Source organism: Somniosus microcephalus, chromosome 6 (genome assembly GCF_052327205.1).
Source record: "Somniosus microcephalus isolate GS21.2 chromosome 6, FLI_Smic_1.0, whole genome shotgun sequence".
In the NCBI taxonomy this organism is placed as follows: Eukaryota; Metazoa; Chordata; class Chondrichthyes; order Squaliformes; family Somniosidae; genus Somniosus; species Somniosus microcephalus.
This window is the reverse complement of record NC_140992.1, coordinates 199,901,410-199,920,616: the sequence shown is the minus strand read 5'-3', so window position 1 is coordinate 199,920,616 and position 19,207 is coordinate 199,901,410. Positions and strand designations below refer to the sequence as shown.

The 19,207-nt window shown below is 44.1% G+C and overlaps 1 protein-coding gene across 1 annotated transcript in view; it reads right to left on the bottom strand.

The window, feature by feature from the left end:
- Positions 1 to 858: 858 nt before the first annotated feature.
- The window catches only part of fa2h (fatty acid 2-hydroxylase), a 139,099-nt gene continuing 120,750 nt past the window's right edge, over positions 859 to 19,207 (bottom strand). Inside the window, exons 4-7 of the mRNA XM_085991191.1 lie at positions 15,914 to 16,020; positions 15,112 to 15,284; positions 11,095 to 11,347; positions 859 to 3,596 (exon numbers count right to left, since the gene is read on the bottom strand). Of these exons, the coding sequence (XP_085847317.1) occupies positions 3,517 to 3,596; positions 11,095 to 11,347; positions 15,112 to 15,284; positions 15,914 to 16,020 (613 nt within the window). The 3' untranslated portion in view covers positions 859 to 3,516. The remainder of the gene's footprint in view (positions 3,597 to 11,094; positions 11,348 to 15,111; positions 15,285 to 15,913; positions 16,021 to 19,207) is intronic.

The window sequence follows — 19,207 nt, the reverse complement described above, 5'->3', positions numbered from 1 at the left end:
TAAGGGCTCCAATGGGAAGGCAAACATTCTTATGGTGTTGTCTGAGTCCCAGCGAGAGAAAGATTAGAGAGTTCTGGAATGGGCCCAGTGGATTGGAAGATCGCAAATGTAACATCACTATTCAAGAAAGGAGGGAGAGAGAAAACAGGAAACTACAGGTCAGTTAGCCTGATATGTCATCAGGAAAATGTTGGAATCCATTGTTAAGGAAGTGCTATCAAGTCACTTAGAAAATCATAACATAATTAGGTAGAGTCAACATGGTTTAATGAAAGGGAAATCATGTTTGACAAATTTATTAGAGTTTTTTGAGGATGTAACTAGCAGGGTAGATAAAGGGGAACCAGTGGATGTAGTATATTTAGATTTCCAAAAGGCATTCAATAAGATACTGCATAAAAGATTGTCAGTTTTGGTCTCCTTATCTAAGGAAGGATATACTTGCCTTGGAGGCGGTGCAACAAAGGTTCACTAGATTGATTCCTGGGATGAGAGGGCTGTCCTATGATGGGAGAATGGGCCTATACTCACAGGAGTTTAGAAGAATGAGAGGTGATCTCATTGAAACTTGCAAGATTCTGAAAAGGATTGACAGGGTAGATGCAGAGAGGTTGTTCCCCCTGGCTGGATTGTCTGGAACTAGGGGGCATAGTCTCACGATAAGGACAACATTCAATACTCACCAAAATTAACACAGAACAGACAAGTGTTCAAGAGGACAGTGTAGTCTTCCAAATTGGAAGTTGAATAACATTTGAATAAAACTGATGGCTACAACTTCTCTAGTTATTACTATAGTTTCAAAAGGCAAGTTTATTTAATAGATCAAAATGAATTGCAGTCTGACAACTCAAAAAGTGCATGGTAGATCAAATATTAGTTTTATGGTTACAAGTCTGCATGCTGCAACAAAATTCTTTATAGGCCTCAATTTGGCTCATTTTGTAAACTAAAAATTTATTAACACTTAGTCAATCATAAAAAGCAATTTGATACAATGCCACAGATATAAATTTATTAACATTACATAAGATTCTACATTTTGAATTACTGGGGCAATGCTGTACATGGGGTACATTCCACTCTGCAATTTAAGCATAGTTTCACAGGACCCCAACAGTAGCATTCAAGTGAGACAGTTTTACAATATCCCTCAGTTACCGAGTTCATAATTGTTTGTAAAAAAAAGTTCTAATTTCCACAACACACCAGGCCTAGTAAACATTTGAGTAATGTCCAATTGCACCTCTAAATTTTAGATTCTGTTTTACATGACATTCTACATGTGAGGAACAACTTTATTCCCAAGTTCAGAATCGAGACAGGAAAGGGCATTACATAGAAGAAACAGAAATGGGTTGGTTTTAGATTGCCAATCCTCCAATTTAGTATTTCCTTCAAGAAAACTGGCAATTAATGTGTTTCATATTCTAGCCTGGTCAGTGCTAGTGACCAAACTACAGCTTAATGTTCCAGCAAGCAATGAACAGACGCTGGCCCACCATAGCAGACACCTATTTCACAAAGGAAATTAGCTAAGAACCAGGCCTAGGGATCTGGTTTGAGTTTGAACAGATGATGTAGTTATTTTATTTTTAAAAAGCACCAATGATCCTAAGAATTAACATAAGAACTTAATTTCTAAACAAAGAACCATTAGTGCACAAAAATGTGCACGATAAATCGATGTATAGGCACAGTATAAAAATAATGCCTTATATACTTCAAAGCTCCAGCCTAAATATAAAAAAAACTCCTACTGCATTTTGATCGACAGGCGTCTCCCAACAATTGTGGCGACTGACCAGGGTTCATTCACAAGCCACTGAGGCTTGAAACAGTCAAGTCATTTCGGATTCTGGAATTTGGTCAAAAACCTGTGACATTATTAGAACGCTGTGACAGAAGAAATTACAACAAACATATTGTTTGGGAAGAGAATTTGGACAAAAAAAAACTTTCAAAATATACAGACCTTTATTTACAATTACACTTCACCTTATATAGAATCTTTTAAGCATTCACAATGAGTCAATATTTGCAGTAAAACAGTAGAAATGAAAATTTCAGCCAGCACACTGTCCCAGAAAGTAGTGGAACTAGTCAGCCCAGGGTTACCTTTAAAATATAGTCAGTGTCCAAAACGTACAAGACCCTAGTGTTAAGAGGAACAAGTTGGATCAAAGCCTGAATTTTCTTTTTGGGGGGGGGGGGGGGGGGTGGCAGGAGGTCAATGCAACAACATTCAGCACTGAAAATCTAAAATTCTTAGTGCAAGATAGTAACAGACGCAATGGGGCAGACAATGCTTCCAGCAACCATAACCTCCATTTATGGTTGAAACATTTTCCCTCCAATCTTCATTGCTAAACCTTCTACATTTTCTGCTGCTGGTTATGAACTTCCAACTGCATACACTGGTCTGTACTGTTCTGTGAATTGACTGGTAAAACAACCAAATTTATAATAGTGCAAAGCAAACCCCTTACCCGTAGACCAGCAGAATCAAAATTATTGTAAGTTCTTCAAAAAGTTTTATTCAATTTTTGTACAAGGTTTTGTAATGGGAAAATGCATATATATATTTTTTTAATGCCCTTCAAGGTGGAGAAGGGGGTAAGTTTTCTTTACAGCCCATGTTTACATTAAATACTGCAGCTACTCTTTCAAAAAGCATGATGTGGTGCATGAGTGTCTGACATTTAAAGATGAGAATTAAATGCACAGTAATTGGCAGCTGTAATCTAGGTGCTGGAGGGATTTGATGAGTAATAAAAATGAAAAAAAGACAGGCTGGAAAAGTTTGTAGAGCAACATCACATTACAACCTGAACTTCAAGGATTTACAGAACAGCCAATTTGGAAACCAAACTACTTGGGAGGGAATAACATGACACTTGTAACTAAACCCAACATTAAGGAAAAGGTTTTTGTGCAGACAATGCTTTAATTGGAGAGTGAAAAGTATAGATATTTGTGTGATCAGTTAGGTGATAAGAAAATTAAAACTTTGGAATGTGGGTTTCATGGTTCCTCACATCTGTTAACATGGAAATGAGCAAAATAAGTAAAACCTGAATGATAAATTAAATTGTGCAGGTCGATTTCCCTTTTTCTTTTCAATATTCTTACTTACTAACCATAAATTGCTTAAAATTCAAAAGCCCAAACTTTAGTGTTAATACTTCCTACAATACATAACTGCTTTGACAAGATTTATAGATATCAAGATCCAAAAAATATACATTTAACAATTAATAAATATTGATCAACAGGCAATACAGCTCCCCGAGATCAGGCACTTTTGTTAGAAAACATTGGGGTATAATATTTGGACAATTCAGAAAGCAGTGAAGCTTTTTGCCTTCCCTAGGGTTAGAAGGAATCCTACATGTTGCTGATGAAGATAAGACTTGGGTCTGGCCATATGTAGGAATGTATCTGGATAGAGATTCTCAAGAGGCTGGCTGATTGACAAGGCATTAACAGTGTGGATCTTGAGACCAATCATAGACATCAGTGACTCTTCTCGAATATTTCTTCTGGAATTAAGGTACGGAATGGGTGGTCCCACATCCGGCTAGTAATTCCAAATCCTAAATGGGAAGAGGAGAAATAAATGCCTGCAGGTTAGAAGTTGCGTTATACTTGATAAATTCCCAATTAAACTTGAATGGAATACATGTAAATACACAATGTAGGAGGGCATCGAGTCTTGCGGGCTGGAGGGCTCCAGGCTAATTCCCTAGTCGATGCTCATCTTAGCTGGGCACTTCAATTAGACACTCTCTGGGCTTTAGGATGGGGAGGGAAAAGTTGGGATTCCCACCATTGATTATAGTCCAGTGAGCCCCCGTCCCACCAAAAAAAGTACACATGCATATTATAAATTGCGACCCGATTAGAGTTGCCTGTGATGTGCACCCCACCCCCTCCCCCAAATAACTTGCAGATATTCATTGTCCAGGTTGACACATGAAGAATTGAGGGGAAATCAAAGCAAGTTCTCAACACCTTGGAAACGCTTCCCAGAATAAACCATTACCTCCGGGGAAAGAGCAGGATAATTTTATGAGGTTTTTGAAAAGTTAGGTGCAGGAGATCAGTCCTCAGGAGTCTTGCCCACACTCAGGAAAAACTCTCCCAGCATCCCCCCTTCCTCATAGGAGATGCACCTCACCCCCAAAAGATGAGAATAATTCTACTCAGCAGTTAATCTTCAGATCTATTGTCAGCTAGGGACAAGTAGCATGTAACCTGATGGAGTATTAACAGTTTGAACATTTTACATACATTTGGACAGTGTCCCTCTTAGTTCCCTTGCTTCTAAATTTAGACCAGCAATGCCAGTTCTGCATTGCCCATAAATCAGGCCATGGAATATTAGGTAAGCACATCTCTCTTCCACCCCTCCCCCACAGCACGTCAGCAGAGGCAAGAACTTTAATTAGTTTCTTGATCTGCACTGAAAATAAAACCCTCAAAATAAAATTTTAGTAATTGTTGGAACAGCAAAACACAAAGCATCTCAGGAATGTCAAGTTTAGAAATAAATTGATAATTTGGGAAAGTTGGTCTCCCATAGAAAGACATCTTTTAGTATTCAACTGCAACATGAATTTAAAGAAATCCACATAATTAGACTCCAGGCTCACAAAGCTGTTGGCTGAAACAGCTGTTTGATATATTAGCAAGCTGGACAGGACAATCTACGAGGACGTCACTGATGTACTTCTCAGGATAATTTAGTCCTTCAAACCTTTGAAAGGTACATACTCTAAATGCTATGGAAGCTGAAGATAATGGAGATGAGGGCAAGTTACTACAAATTGGAAGGAAAAAAAAAGGGCAACATACATATATACCTTGAGTGGTCTAGAACTAGCTACAAACAAGGCTAAAACATCTGGGGTATTGGGACTCAACAAGCTCACTCATGAAGGTGCAAACAAATGAACTTAATGCTGAACTATATTACTAAACTCAGTGGACTACAAGTCAGCAGATGTCATGACAAAACTGCACAGTGCTCTGATCAAACCACACCTGAAAGACAGTGCACAGTTTTTCAGAAGACAAGCATTCAAGCCCTGAAGGCAGAAAAGAGCCACAAGGCTGATCCCAAAAGTAAAAAGATTGGGTCATGAGGAAAGTAGGCAACTGAGGGTACCTTATAGAAGTATATGATATTTAATGGCAGAGAGATAAATCTAGACTACCACTTCAAGGTAAGCCATGACAATAGGACACAAATTCAACAGTTCAAACTGGAAACAGGAGAAATTGGGATGTGCTAGAAAGAATTTCTTCAGAGTGATCAACACTTGGAATAGACCCAGATAGAGTAGGGCAGGCAAAAATCTTCATTCAAAACCAGTTGGATGCTATGATTTGGAGGGGGTGGGGAGGGGAAACATTGTAGATGTCTCTTTCTGGATGGATGCATTAAGATAGGCTGGGGAAGTCACACCATGCCCATTTGGGGAGAGAATGCTACGTGGAAATAGATATTAAAGGGAAACTCCACATTTGGAATTTCTACAATACAGTCTTGCAATCTCCTGGCAAGTAGCAATTTACTTTTAAGATTTCATCAACAAAGGTTTACAGGGGAGATTTTCAGCTCGCAGAGAGCAGCCATTTGCTGTTTTAAAGAAACGGCTAGCCTCATCACCAGGAATCATGTTGACCAACATTACACTCAAATCTGGGAGCAGTGCATTCTCCTTTCTTAAAAAGTGCAAGGCAGCCAAACAAAAAAGAATTGTTGGCAAAACCAGCTGATGGAATACTCAAAAAACTCATGCTACATGTGCATTGTTTTCTATGTGCTTTAAACAGGAGTAATATGTACTGTGACCACACTGATGAAAGGCTGCTTATGGTCTCAAACGGTATGGGTTAACAATAAAGGGCACACTATATTGGGGTTGGGGGGGGGCAAGGGGTAGTTGGCTGTACAGATAGTACTGAAGTGAGTTTACCTAGCTTCAACTCCCTTATAATGGGCAGAAGACTATGAACTCATCATTAAATCAAGTCACAAAGAGAGAGAGCGACCGGGGGGGGGCGGGGGGAGAGAGAGAGCGCGACCGGGGGGAAGAGAGAGCGCGACCGGGGGGGGGGGAAGAGAGGGCGCGACCGGGGGGAAGAGAGCGCGCGACCGGGGGGAAGAGAGGGCGCGACCGGGGGGAAGAGAGAGCGCGACCGGGGGGGAAGAGAGAGCGCGACCGGGGGGAAGAGAGCACGCGAGGGGGGAGGGGGAGGAGGAGTCCCCGATGTGCCGCACCCCCCCGATCTCCCGCCCTCCCGATCTCCCGCCCTCCCGATCTCCCGCCCCCCCCCGATCTCCCGCCCCCCCCCGATCTCCCGATGTCCCCGCCCGAGCCGGCTTCAAGACCAGAGAGACGCCGCCACGCAACCTACCGCATAAGGCCCGGCCGGACTCGAGTCGCGCTCCGGGCAGAAGATGACGCGGACGCTGACTCCCGCCCCGCCTGCCTTCACTAAGATGGCGGCGGTGGCGACGCTCAGCTCAGGCCCGCCCCCTCCAGCCTTCACAAAGATTGCGACGGGAGGCGCCTAGCTCGGGCGTGGCTGGTCAGCAGACGCCCAGGCTTGGAGGCCTGGAAAAACGGTGAAAGGTAGGAAAATTATAGAGGTTAGACAAAAGATTTACAAATTAATTAACTTTTTTAAAAAACAATTTGTCTTTTAAAAGCAACTTTTTTTTTTGCTGGAAATGTAGATTTGAAAAGAAACACGCAGAAAGCGGGAAAAAGGAAAAGTTTGTAATCAAGATGGCGGTGACTCACCTTGGTTCAGAACGATAAGGCCCACCCACACACGCACCGATTGGTGGACCGTCAGGTCACCGAAGCGTAGGATTGGTCAATCGTCCAGTCACTCGACCGTAGGAGGGCCCGGCCGCACGCGCCAGGAACCCGCCGTACGATTGGTCGACCTCGACATCACTCGATGCTAATGAGCGGATAATGAGCGGAATGTTGAACGTTTTTTGGATACCGCGGGCGCAATTTTTGTCTGGCCGAAACGTTAATACGCTTAGGACGGTTCTGGAATAGTCAGCTTTCTTTCGACATAACGCACGTGTAGGTACGCTCTATAACTTGAGAGTTAATTCAATACAGACAGACGGAATGACAGACAGATGACAGGGAAGGGGGGTGAGAGCGAGAGACGGGGAGTGAGCGTGAGAGCGAGAGACTGGGAGCGTGAGAGCGAGAGACTGGGAGCGTGAGAGCGAGAGACTGGGAGCGTGAGAGCGAGAGACTGGGAGCGTGAGAGCGAGAGACTGGGAGCGTGAGAGCGAGAGACTGGGAGCGTGAGAGCGAGAGACTGGGAGCGTGAGAGCGAGAGACTGGGAGCGTGAGAGCGAGAGACTGGGAGCGTGAGAGCGAGAGACTGGGAGCGTGAGAGCGAGAGATTGGGAGCGTGAGAGCGAGAGAGATTGGGAGTGTGAGAGAGAGAGAGAGAGAGATTGGGAGTGTGAGAGAGAGAGAGAGATTGGGAGTGAGAGAGAGAGAGAGAGAGAGATTGGGAGTGTGAGAGAGAGAGATTGGGAGTGAGAGAGAGAGACTGGGCCACCGCGGCCGGTGACCTGATGGCTTTGGGTCGGGCTCTGGGGCGGGGCTGTTGACGCCGCGGGGAAGTTTTGTGCGCGGCGGCTCCCGGCACGGCCCGCAACTCAAGGCCCAGGCTTCCCGGGCTGCTAGGCCGCGCCCGGCGCCGGCACAGCCGCTCGCAATGGCCGTCAAAGTAGGCGAGCCTCCGGGCGAAGGGCAGGGGATCACTTCATTTCCTACTGTTTCTAAATACAATTTAAAACTCAAATAAATTGTTATTTTCCTTAGTTCCCTAACACACAGAAAGTGTGGGAAAAAATCGTGAAGAATCAAGATGGCGGCCACTCACCTCAGTTCAGAATGATAAGGCCCGCCCACACACGCACCGATTGGTCGACCGTCAGGTCACCGAAGCGTAGGATTGGTCAATCGTCAAGTCACTCAACACTCAACTGTAGGATGGCCCGCCCGCACGCGCAATGAACCCGCCCCCGCGACGCAGCGATTGGTCAACCGTCAGTCAACTGTCAGGTCGCTTGACCGCACGATTGGTCAACCTTCACGTCACTCAATGCTAATGAGCAAATGAGCGGAACTTTTCCCATTTAATGAGCGGAATTTTTAAAGTTTTTGGGATACCGTGGGCACGATATTTGTCTGACGAAAAAGTAAATACGCCTATGACCGGTCTGTAATCGTAAGCTTTCTTTTGATGTGATGCACACGTAGGTACGTTCTATAACTTTCAAACGTATAGAGAACAGACAGACAGAGACAGACATCTTATATATATATACTAGCTGGGGAGCCCCGCGTTGCGAGGGCAATTTTGGGGCGCGAGGGCAATTTTGGGGCGTTTGGTCTCCCTGCCCCTGTGTGTCCCCCCTCTCCCTGTCATGTCCTCTCCCTGTCCTATCCCTCCCCTCTCTCCCTCCCCTCCCTTCCCTCCCCTCCCCCGCTCCCCTCCTCCCCCCCCTTCCCCGCTCCCCTCCTTCCCCGCTCCCCTCCTCCCCTCCCCTGCACCCCTCCTCCGCTCCCCCGCACCCCTCCTCCGCTCCCCTCCCCCGCTCCCCTCCCCTCCTCCCCCGCTCCCCTCCTCCCCCGCTCCCCCATGTCCCTCTCTCCGGCCCCTCCCCCTGCCTAGCGCCTGAGGTCCGGTGCCGTTGCTGAGGTCCCCCGCGTATCGCGCGGCTGATGGACGGCCGCTGCGGGCGGGCGGGCAGCGCATGCGTGGTGAGTGCGGGCGGCGCATGCGCGGTGAGTGCGGGCGGCGCATGCGCGGTCAGTGCGAGCGGCCCGCGGGAGCCGGCAAGGCCGTTAGCGAGCGGGAAACTTCGGGCGGCGCGCCCGCGCTCCGTCCGCGACACCTGAGAGGGGGAAGTAGAGAGAGACAGAGAGGGAAGAGGAGAAGGAGAGAGAGGGAATAGGAGAGAGGGAAGAGGAAAAGGAGAGGGAGGGAAGAGGAGAAGGAGAGAGAGAGAGGGAAGAAAGAGAGAGAGAGAAATTTTTTCAGCTTCAGGCCCCGAGTCCCCCCTGCGCGAGGGTGAGGAGGAGGGGGGGGGTTGCTAAACACAATATAAAACTCAAATAAATTGTTAATTAATTGCCTAACACATACTTGAAATATTTACCTTAGTTCCCTAACACACAGAAAGTGTGGGGGAAAAAATCGTGGAAAATCAAGATGGCGGCCACTCACCTCGGTTCAGAAGGATAAGGCCCGCCCACACACGCACCGATTGGTCGACCGGTCAGGTCACCGAAGCGTAGGATTGGTCAATCGTCGAGTCACTCGACACTCAACTGTAGGAAGACCTCGACGTCACACGGTCGCTAATGAGATGCTAATGAGCGGAACGCTGAACGTTTTTGGGATACCGCGGGCGGGATTTTTGTCCGGTCGAAACGTAAATCCGGAATCGCAAGCTTTCTTTTGAGGCGACGCGCGTGTCGGTACGCTCTATAACTTCCAAACGTATAGAGACCAGGCGGACAGACAGACAGACAGAAGAGCCGCTTTATATATATAGATATACTAGCTGGGGAGCCCCGCGTTGCGAGGGCAATTTTGGGGCGCTTGGTCTCCCTGCCCCTGTGTGTCCCCCCTCTCCCTGTCATGTCCTCTCCCTGTCCTATCCCTCCCTCCCCTCCTCTCCCTCCCCTCCTCTCCCTCCCCTCCTCTCCCTCCCTTCCCCTGTCTCCCTCCCTCCCGTCTCCCTTCCCCTGTCTCCCTCCCTCCCTTCCCGTCTCCCTCCCTCCCTTCCCGTCTCCCTCCCTCCCTCCCCTCTGTCTCCCTCCCCCCCTCCCCTCTGTCTCCCTCCCCGTCTCCCTCCCTCCCTCCCCGTCTCCCTCCCTCCCTCCCCGTCTCCCTCCCCTCGCCCACCCCCACCCCTCCCCCACTCCCCTCTGTCCCTCTCTCCGGCCCCTCCCCCTGCCTAGCGCCTGTGGTCCGGAGCTAAGGTCCCCCGCGTATCGCGCGGCTGATGGACGGCCGCTGTGGGCGGGCGGCGCATGCGCGGTCAGTGCGGGCGGCGCATGCGCGGTCAGCGCGAGCCCCCCGCGATTTCCCGAGGCTCGCCCCCCCCCGCGATTTCCCGAGGCTCTCCCCCCGCGATTTCCCGAGGCTCTCCCCCCTGCGATTTCCCGAGGCTCTCCCCCCCCCCCCGCGATTTCCCGAGGCTCTTCCCCCCCCCGCGATTTCCCGAGGCTCTCCCCCCCCCCGCGATTTCCCGAGGCTCTCCCCCCCCCCGCGATTTCCCGAGGCTCTCCCCCCCCTATTAAATTGTTATTTAATTCCCTAACACATCATTAAAATATTTACCTTAGTTCCCTAACACACAAAGTGTGGGGGAAAAAATTGTGAAAAATCAAGATGGCGGCCACTCACCTCGGTTCAGAAGGAGAAGGCCCGCCCACACACGCACCGATTGGTCGACCGGTCAGGTCACCGAAGCGTCGGATTGGTCAATCGTCGAGTCACTCGACACTCAACTGTAGGAAGGAACCCGCCGTCCGATTGGTGGACCTCGACGTCACACGGTCGCTAATGAGATGCTAATGAGCGGAACGCTGAACGTTTTTGGGATACCACGGGCGGGATTTTTGTCCGGCCGAAACGTAAATACGCCGATGACCGGTCCGGAATCGCAAGCTTTCTTTTGAGGCGACGCGCGCGTCGGTACGCTCTGTAACTTTCAAACGTATAGAGAACGGACAGACAGACATTGGGACAGACAGAAGAGCCGCTTTATATATATAGATATATATATATAGGCACAAATCCTGGAGTGGAGCTTGAACCCACAAACTTGTGCATGCAGTTTAAAAATGAATTCCATGCTCTAAGGGTTAATAGACTACTCAGCTTGGACTTTATACTCATCTCTTGCAAGGAACGGACAAACAATTGATTAGTAAGGCACAAGTGGGGAAAAAAAGGAGCAATAGTTTGCAAATTCTGCTGTTGCCAATATTAAACACGAACATGTCGGAAACAAGTTGTATGTACCTAATTTTTGGTGTTCAAAATGATGCTTAACATGGTATGCTTTAAGTCCATAGAGGTAACTGCCCTTCTTTGGAGATCCATAATGTAGATAATAATGTATCATATCATAAACGACATAGCCACATAGACCTCCAATAAAGATAGACCTGCCGACTGCTCCTGGCGCAAGCAAGTGGAAAGCAGCAAAAAATAACCCTACAACGAGTGACGCTGGAACTGGCGGAAAGACCAAACGTGAACCATCAAATGGAGACTGCAGAGGAGAGAGAATACATTTAAGTATTTACATGACAGATTTGCTTAGGTGCACAATTTTCATGGAACACAACCACCTAACCATCAACTCTTAACAGCGCTAATTTATATATTGCTAAATTAAATACCAGAACTACACAAACAAATAGTTTTTAGCATTAAGAGCGAGCAGAATATGCAAGTTTCACACCTTTAAAAAAGGAGCAGTAGGGCATTACTTCTTACCAGAATTCAAACCTGGGTGGTATTATTTACTTTGTGCTACAATGGTGGGGAAAAATTTGCAAAATAGTGAAATCCTTGACACATAAATGTTTTTCTTTCCAGAATGGTGCCCCAATCTCTGAACTACAGCCAGGGATGGTGGAAATTTTTGATCAGACAAATGAGTACAGAAAAGCTTCTTGGCATTACAGAAAGCTGGGGTGAGGGATGAGAGAAAGGAAGAGAGAGCGAGAACCCTCAGCACAAACATATCCTCATATTTAAAAAAAAAACACTGGTCAACCTGATAGATGGTCAATATCCAAGCCAGTTCTAAAAGGTCCAGGCTGTCCAAGTGTTTTCTGTGGTGCACTGTACACCATGTTGTCAGAGCAGCAAGTGGTGCTCTGAAACAATGGATTGCCATGGGAAGCAGAAATCACTAAATTGAAGATTAAAAGAAAAACTATATAAATGGCAGGAGCACTTTCGACTGAAATTTCTCTCTTATGCCACAATCTTCAGGACAGTTCCCCCAATCTAAGTAATTTACCCTTCAGAGAGTTTAGAAGGATGTGCCCGATGGCCAGGGAGTCCAGAACCAGGGGTCACAGTCTAAGGATAAGGGGTAAGCCATTTAGGATAGAGAGGAGGAGGAATTTCTTCACCCAGAGAGTGGTTAACCTGTGGAATTCTCTACCACAGAAGGCAGTGGAGGCCAATTCATTAAATATATTCAAGAAGGAGTTGGATATATTTCTTAAGGTTAAAGGGATCAAGGGATATGGGGAGAAGGCAGGGACAGGGTACTAAATTTGGATGATCAGCCATGATCTCATTGAATGGCGGAGCAGGCTCGAGGGGCCAAATGGCCTACTCCTGCTCCTATCTTCTATGTTTCTATGTTTCGCATTGGTTCACTTAGTTTTGATGGGGCAGGAATCATTGACCAAAAGCCAGTTTTGGTACCTCACACAAATAATGAGAACCGTGTAATCTTTACCAGTCCCATACTGCAGAGGCCCTGCCCATAGTCTCCAGTTGTGGGTCAGGCAACTGCAGTGCAAGTTCTGGTTAAACAGCAAAGAAACAAGTTATTAAAATTTGTGACAATCAAGCATTCCAAATTAAACAGTGCCAAAGAATGAGGAAGATCTCAAATGAAAAAAAGGATCCTCCACATACCGTTAGCACTCTCAAAATATGGTCAATACTTTGGGTTGGTAAGGAAATTGTAGGTTAATTCGGATTGGATGTTACTGTTTACCTCAATGATCCATGGTCACATGGCAGCTATTGCAACAGAGTGTAAGGAGACTACATGAATGGAATGAACGCACAATCTTGTGACACTTCATCTGCTAGCTCATAACCAAGATGTACATTCTAGTGCCAAACAGGGTTACCTAAACTTCCGTCAAATAAAACTGAAAGCTGCCAAGCTTTATGTGGTTCTATCATCACATTAGTAAAGAATAAGAAGTCTAGGTACTGAATTACCATGGAATTGCAGAGAAACATGGTGGCATGGAGAGGTGGCATGGAGAGTTCTCATATAATCAAGAATATTTTATCCAAGAATTTCATAAGTCCAAGCTAAATACAAAGTATGATGGTTCTACCACAAGGTATTAAAAGCTCACCAACATGACGATCTGAAACTAAACTCTTAAGCACAGTGAATGTAATTTTCTAAAGGTTCCATGAACCATAACACTGGGGAGCACAGGGAGTGCTCCACTCCAAGCAAGGATGCTGGAACTCAGACAGTAAATGACACTGTTTAGGGCTTCTCAAATTAAAGGCAGTCATTTTAACTTTTGGTGACAGCGTCCATTTTACACGATCAGACCGCATGCCAGTTATCAATTTCTCCCAATTTTCATTTCTATTGACTTCAGGAAAGAGATGTACAATGGCCATCAGGTCTGAACTCACACTACCACCAAAAGTTAAAATTACCACCAGACAGCGGGTAACAAAATGCCAAGAGGCTAATGGCTCAAGGAAGGAAACATTCATTAAAATACCATGAACCCAACACTCAAACAGGAAACTGAAACTAAAACATTACTGCTGAATGGAGAACAAAAAATAAATCCCTGGAGTCTAGTTTGTGGGCCAGAATTTTGTTGTACAGAAATGAGATCACCTGACTCTGTTTCCAAATCATAAAACAGGCACTTGATCTTTTTCCCCTAGTCACAATGATGTGGCTATTGTTAAGAGGATGTGGGAGAATAAATGACAATGGAGAAAGGACTAATAAAAAAGAAAGTAGATCATACTTGGCCAGGAGCTGGTACAGAGTGTAATCAGTCTGCCTGTGACAGCACTCAACTAGCCAGTCCTAAGGTTCAGAACAGAACCATTGATCAACAGCTTTCAAAATTGTCAGCTCAAGACTATACTGAGCTTTCAAAAACTTTCACAGAATTGCTACACTTTCAGAACATAGCAAAGCACTAAAAGAAAGGTCAATGTCCCTGTATGCACAATATCCAGGACTTCTGACTGGAGAAAAAGAACTTAAGGGTGCTGTTCAGAATGACACCCAAATGCAATGATAGAAACCATCTGATCAAAATGGCAATGTGAGGACATTACTTAAGGACAGTTACTCATCATGTCAAATATAAAGTGGAGGTTTGTTTTTATTTGGTCAATATCCATGTACAATCACTTAAGTGTTAGCTGCTAGTCAAAACATTAATAAGTGTGCAATACTTAAAAAAATGTTCCACTATATTTTACAAAGTAAAAAAAGATGAATGCACAATACTACAACTAACCTTACAGCTGCACAAGATGCACTACAATTAATTCTTATAAGTAGAGCTGCTCTCTTGAAATCAATCAGATTTCTTCAGATTAGGCAAACCTATTCAAGTGAATCCACACTGCATGTGCAACTCAGAGCAAGAGGGAGGGGAGGAGCATATTGGCTACTTTGTGCACCTCTTTAATTATGGGAAAAATATTTGAAGGTTTTGTTTAATTTGTGGTTTCATAAAGTGTATTGAATAAAATGAATTTTTTTAAAAATTGATGCCGTTTACAATAGAAAAATTGGGATAATTATCCGTGAAGCATGTATTTTTAGAAGAGTCATAATGGAAGTGTTGCTTCCTTCCCAGGTCCATATTTTGACAGTCAGTTTAGGTGGGTGTCAGTGCCAGGGCGTACATAGTATAGCAACTGTCAGGATAGGCTCATCATGTCCATCACTCAAAGTGATCCAGAAAGGCAGAACTCTAATTAGGGAAATGGATTTGTTAAATACTAAAAACTGTGCCCTTATGGAAAAGGGATAAGTGAAGTACCCTTTAAAAAAATTTCATTACAGCAACGTGTCCCAAGTTGCTTCAACAATGAAAAAAGATTTATAACCTCATTTGTGCTTTTGCTCAGAAAAAGATTGAAGATGCAATGTCAAATTGAAAATTCCAAAATGACTATCTTTTAAAAAAAAAATTGAATTTCATCATGAAAGTCATGAAGTAGCAGCCCTCCTTATAACTTCAGATCAGGCAGGAGTCTATGCTTTCCTCCAATCACCTTGTGGTGCTGCCCATGAAGCATAAAGTGAAGAGTGATGAGGTAGTAATTGCTGGCTGGCGGTTTCATATGGAAAATGTACCGATGGATCAGATACTCAACCAGGGACCACAGAAACATTCCGAACAAGAATAAAGCAGGGAAGCAGTACTTGTGGATGGGGATGGAGTATTCTACAGAAAAAAAGAGAAACCATTAGTGAATCATTGCTCTTCACCCTAGAGGTGTCAGTCACATTTCCGTATTCAGGATCGCCCACACAAGTAAGGCTAGATTACTCTATAATTGATCTTCTAAAAGGCTACTACAAAGTTAGAAACTTTGGATTTCCCCAAATCATTGATCAGTTTCCTTATATTCTTAAAGCATTAATGAAAAAATACAAGATAGATATTTTTTTTCCTCTTTTCCCCTTCTCTTCCAACCCCCTCCCACACCAATTTCTGGTCAAGAGGCTTGGCAGGCTGCTGCCAAAGCTGCTTTGTAACGACACAAACATGTTTTTCCCCTCCCTGTGGGAGGAATGTTTGGTACCATGCCTCTGAGTACTTGCTGTGCATAAAGTCTCAAGCACAAATTTGTGCACTTCTCTTCTTTGAGTAGATAGTTATGCATGATTTAAATTAGCAAATGCCTGCAGTCTACCAGACAACCAGATAATTTTAGAATCTATGTTGCTTCATTGGTAATCATCTTGGAAGGGGAAGGCAAGAACATATCAAAAGTTGACCAAGCATCATTAAGTATGACTCTTTTGGCTACACAATTTTGGATACTTGCTATCCCAGAACTACTAGAATACCTGTTGTAAAGGATGTAAAAAGCCGAGTGTTGCCTTGCGCCAGCTCAGTGTAGCAGTACCAACTAAAGAAAATCACAATGGGAGCCCAAACCAAAGGTACCATATACCTGCAGAGAGAGAGTACAGAATGAAAAAGTCTTCACGGTTCAACAACTAACTGCTTGCTAAAAGTAAATGGACCTAGTACAGATAGTATCATATGGGGAACATGCTAGGTTACCCACCATACTTCTCATCTTCCTCATTTTATTGGCTGTAGTTCAAACTTCACATACAAAAGGAATGCATAATATCAAAGGATATGGTACCTTTAACAGTTTCAAGTCAAGAGGAGCTACCTTGGTCAGGTGCTTTCCCCATTAATGTTGTAATCAAGGCCTCATCCTGAACCACACCTTAATTCTTTGATTGAGGACCGGAATGCAAAGTAGAGACACTAGAATGTATACACACACAAAGATTCATCAGTAAGCTCCAAGTTGCATCAGAGAACCCAGAAACAGGAAGCTTTGAATGTTGTTCAACCTCCACAAAGAATGAAGATGATGGTGTCTGAAGAGGAAATGGAACATTTTTCCTTATTTAGTCAACCACCACATACAAATGCAATGATGTCATTGGGATTTCCGTGATGCATAATGATGGTTGAGAACTTCTTAGTTTGTGATTTAGAACATAATATTCTCTGAAGGAACACGGAGAACTTCAGGTCCAAAAATCCTACATCTTCTCACAGATTACTACTTGCCTACCTCTCACTATAAACTTAGTCATTTCTCCCTCTCCAGATCCAGTTGTCTCTTGAACCCATTTGTTCTGTCTGGTAACTTACTTCACAACTATCAGTTGATTGGAAAAGATTATGCCCAATTCAGCATCTTGTTCCTGATTTTGTAACCCAAACTTGGTATTTGAACCATTTACCATTATAAAATATTGATCAATTTTCTCAATTCCTTTCATAACAATGATAGCTTAAGTTAGATTTTTGAAATCTCTTTTCCAAGGAAACTCATCTCTGTACCCACAAAGCAATAATATTTTTCTGCTGATTACATAACCAGAATTGCAGACACTACTCCAAATGCCTGACCAATGTCGTATGCAGAAGCAATACAGCTTCATTTGATTCGCGCTGTCCCCCTGCCAAGGCAATCAGATACCTTCATTGCCATTTTACCACAGTTATGCATTGTGTCGACTGTTCCGATGAATGAAAACCAGATCTTTTCTGATTGACCTGCTGTGTACCAAGCATTTACTGCTTTTAATTTCAGGTTTCCAGCATTTAGGTTTTTTTTTTTTTATTAGTGTCGGCAGCTTTCTGAAATATCTGCGATAAACCCTTTAAAGCTTCTCAGATCAGGATTCTGTACAACTACTGTTCATGCTGCATACACACCACCTTTTGGTTCTTTGTTCCTGTTGAATTATGCCTGCTGCATAGCTGTTCACCAACTTGAATTTGAATTGAATGGCTGGCCCCACTCCCACCATTTCAGGCACAAAGACTAAACTGCATCAAGTTAGCTGGGATAGGATTTCTGAGGGTGAAGCTGGTTTTCGAACCTTTATATAATAATTGAATTGAAGAAGCCAGTAACATATTAAATCTTGGATAAGAAGGGCTTCACTCTGGTCTCACATTACCTTCAAGGACTGGTAATCACCCAGAAAACACAACTGCACTTTCCAAATTCAGGCTGCCAAACTAAGACAATAATGCTTAATATCACAAATTACTCTAAACAACTGCCATACAGAGTGCATCAAGTCAAACGTTCTACATTTTGGGGGCAAAAATCACCATAGGACTCAAAGAATGGGCTCAATTTTTTTCCTGGTAGTTCCTGACCAGTAAGAAACACTGGAGTTGATGAGGTTAACAACAAAATTAATGATTTATTTAGTCAGAGGCTTGTGCAAGGAAACACTTGACTGGACAAATAAATGCATTAAATTTTATCAAATAAAGTGCTAAAGTTGTGTGTGAAAATAGAATAAGCATATTCCATCTTTTAAAGGGAATAAGATCTTGCCATTTCATTTCTTTAGAACTGAAATCAATTTTTAAGAAAATGGAGATGTGATCTTAAGAGCTAAAGTAGATCAAACCATGAAGACAATGAACCTTGTGAAACAAGAATGATCTTGAAATGTGAATACACCATGTTTATGGGAACCGAATTAAGTGGGAAGATTTACTACTTTCGACTGATGCTAATTTTTCTCCTAGGAGTCTTGCACAAACTCTTCTATGGGATCTTTATCAGAGCAGAGCTTCTAGAAACCAAAGATTCTGCACCAAGATTGATGTTATTGCCCGTGGAAGCCAATATTCAACAGCACCAGAAAAAAAGTTCTCGTGCTGAACAGCTTTATAAAGAGATTGAGTACTCAAAGAAACCAACATCTCTTCCAAAACCTTCTAAGCTGCTGTGCATTGACTCAGTACTCCCACCTTCTTTAGGTCATCCCCAAAATAGTCCCAACCTTCCTGGCCTGAATGTGGATGTATGCTTCTCAGAAGCCAAACTCTTGAGTTTGAACAAAGCCAATCCTGTCTGGAGGAACCAAAACCACCACGATGGGGTCCTTCAGCCGAGACTGGAGCAGGCTTCTGAAAATCATGAGTAGAGGAGGAGCAACCAAGTGTTGGAGACATCAGTAGGAAGGATCCTGGTTATCCAATGCAGATTTAACTAAATGCTGTCAACTGAAGAGCACTCAAATGATCTACTAGAAGATATGGCCGATACTTAGAATATGGAAACAAACCATGCCTCAGCAGAAGTTGCACCAACAGTTTTGGAAGATATAGCCTACATTAGAAAAAAAAGTACATTTTGGAAAAAAACTCAATTAATTTACTATAGAACTAACGTGTAAAAATCTCCATGGGGGAAAAAAAAAAGCAATACTTTTCCCACGTATGTAAACAGGAGTGGAAAGAAACGAAGATGTGACTCTGGATGACAACAAAGACGACCACCTGATCAAGATGCCCCACATGGCAGCAATATATAGGGAGCAGTGATTCAATGCTGATTGCCTTGTTGGATTACAGAATATTTGTTTGTACGTGACACTGAACTTTAAGCATGGTAATAATTCACCTTTCATTCCTTTTAATAGCGCTTGACCGTTACATATGGACTGTCGTAGAAAATGTTGTTCAAGATAACAACCTAACAAGTGGGGTACATAGAGATACTCTTTCACAACAATTAAAGCTGGTTTCCTTTGTGACAAAGTTGAATTCACTGTCAAGTAAACCAAGTCAACATTATCAAT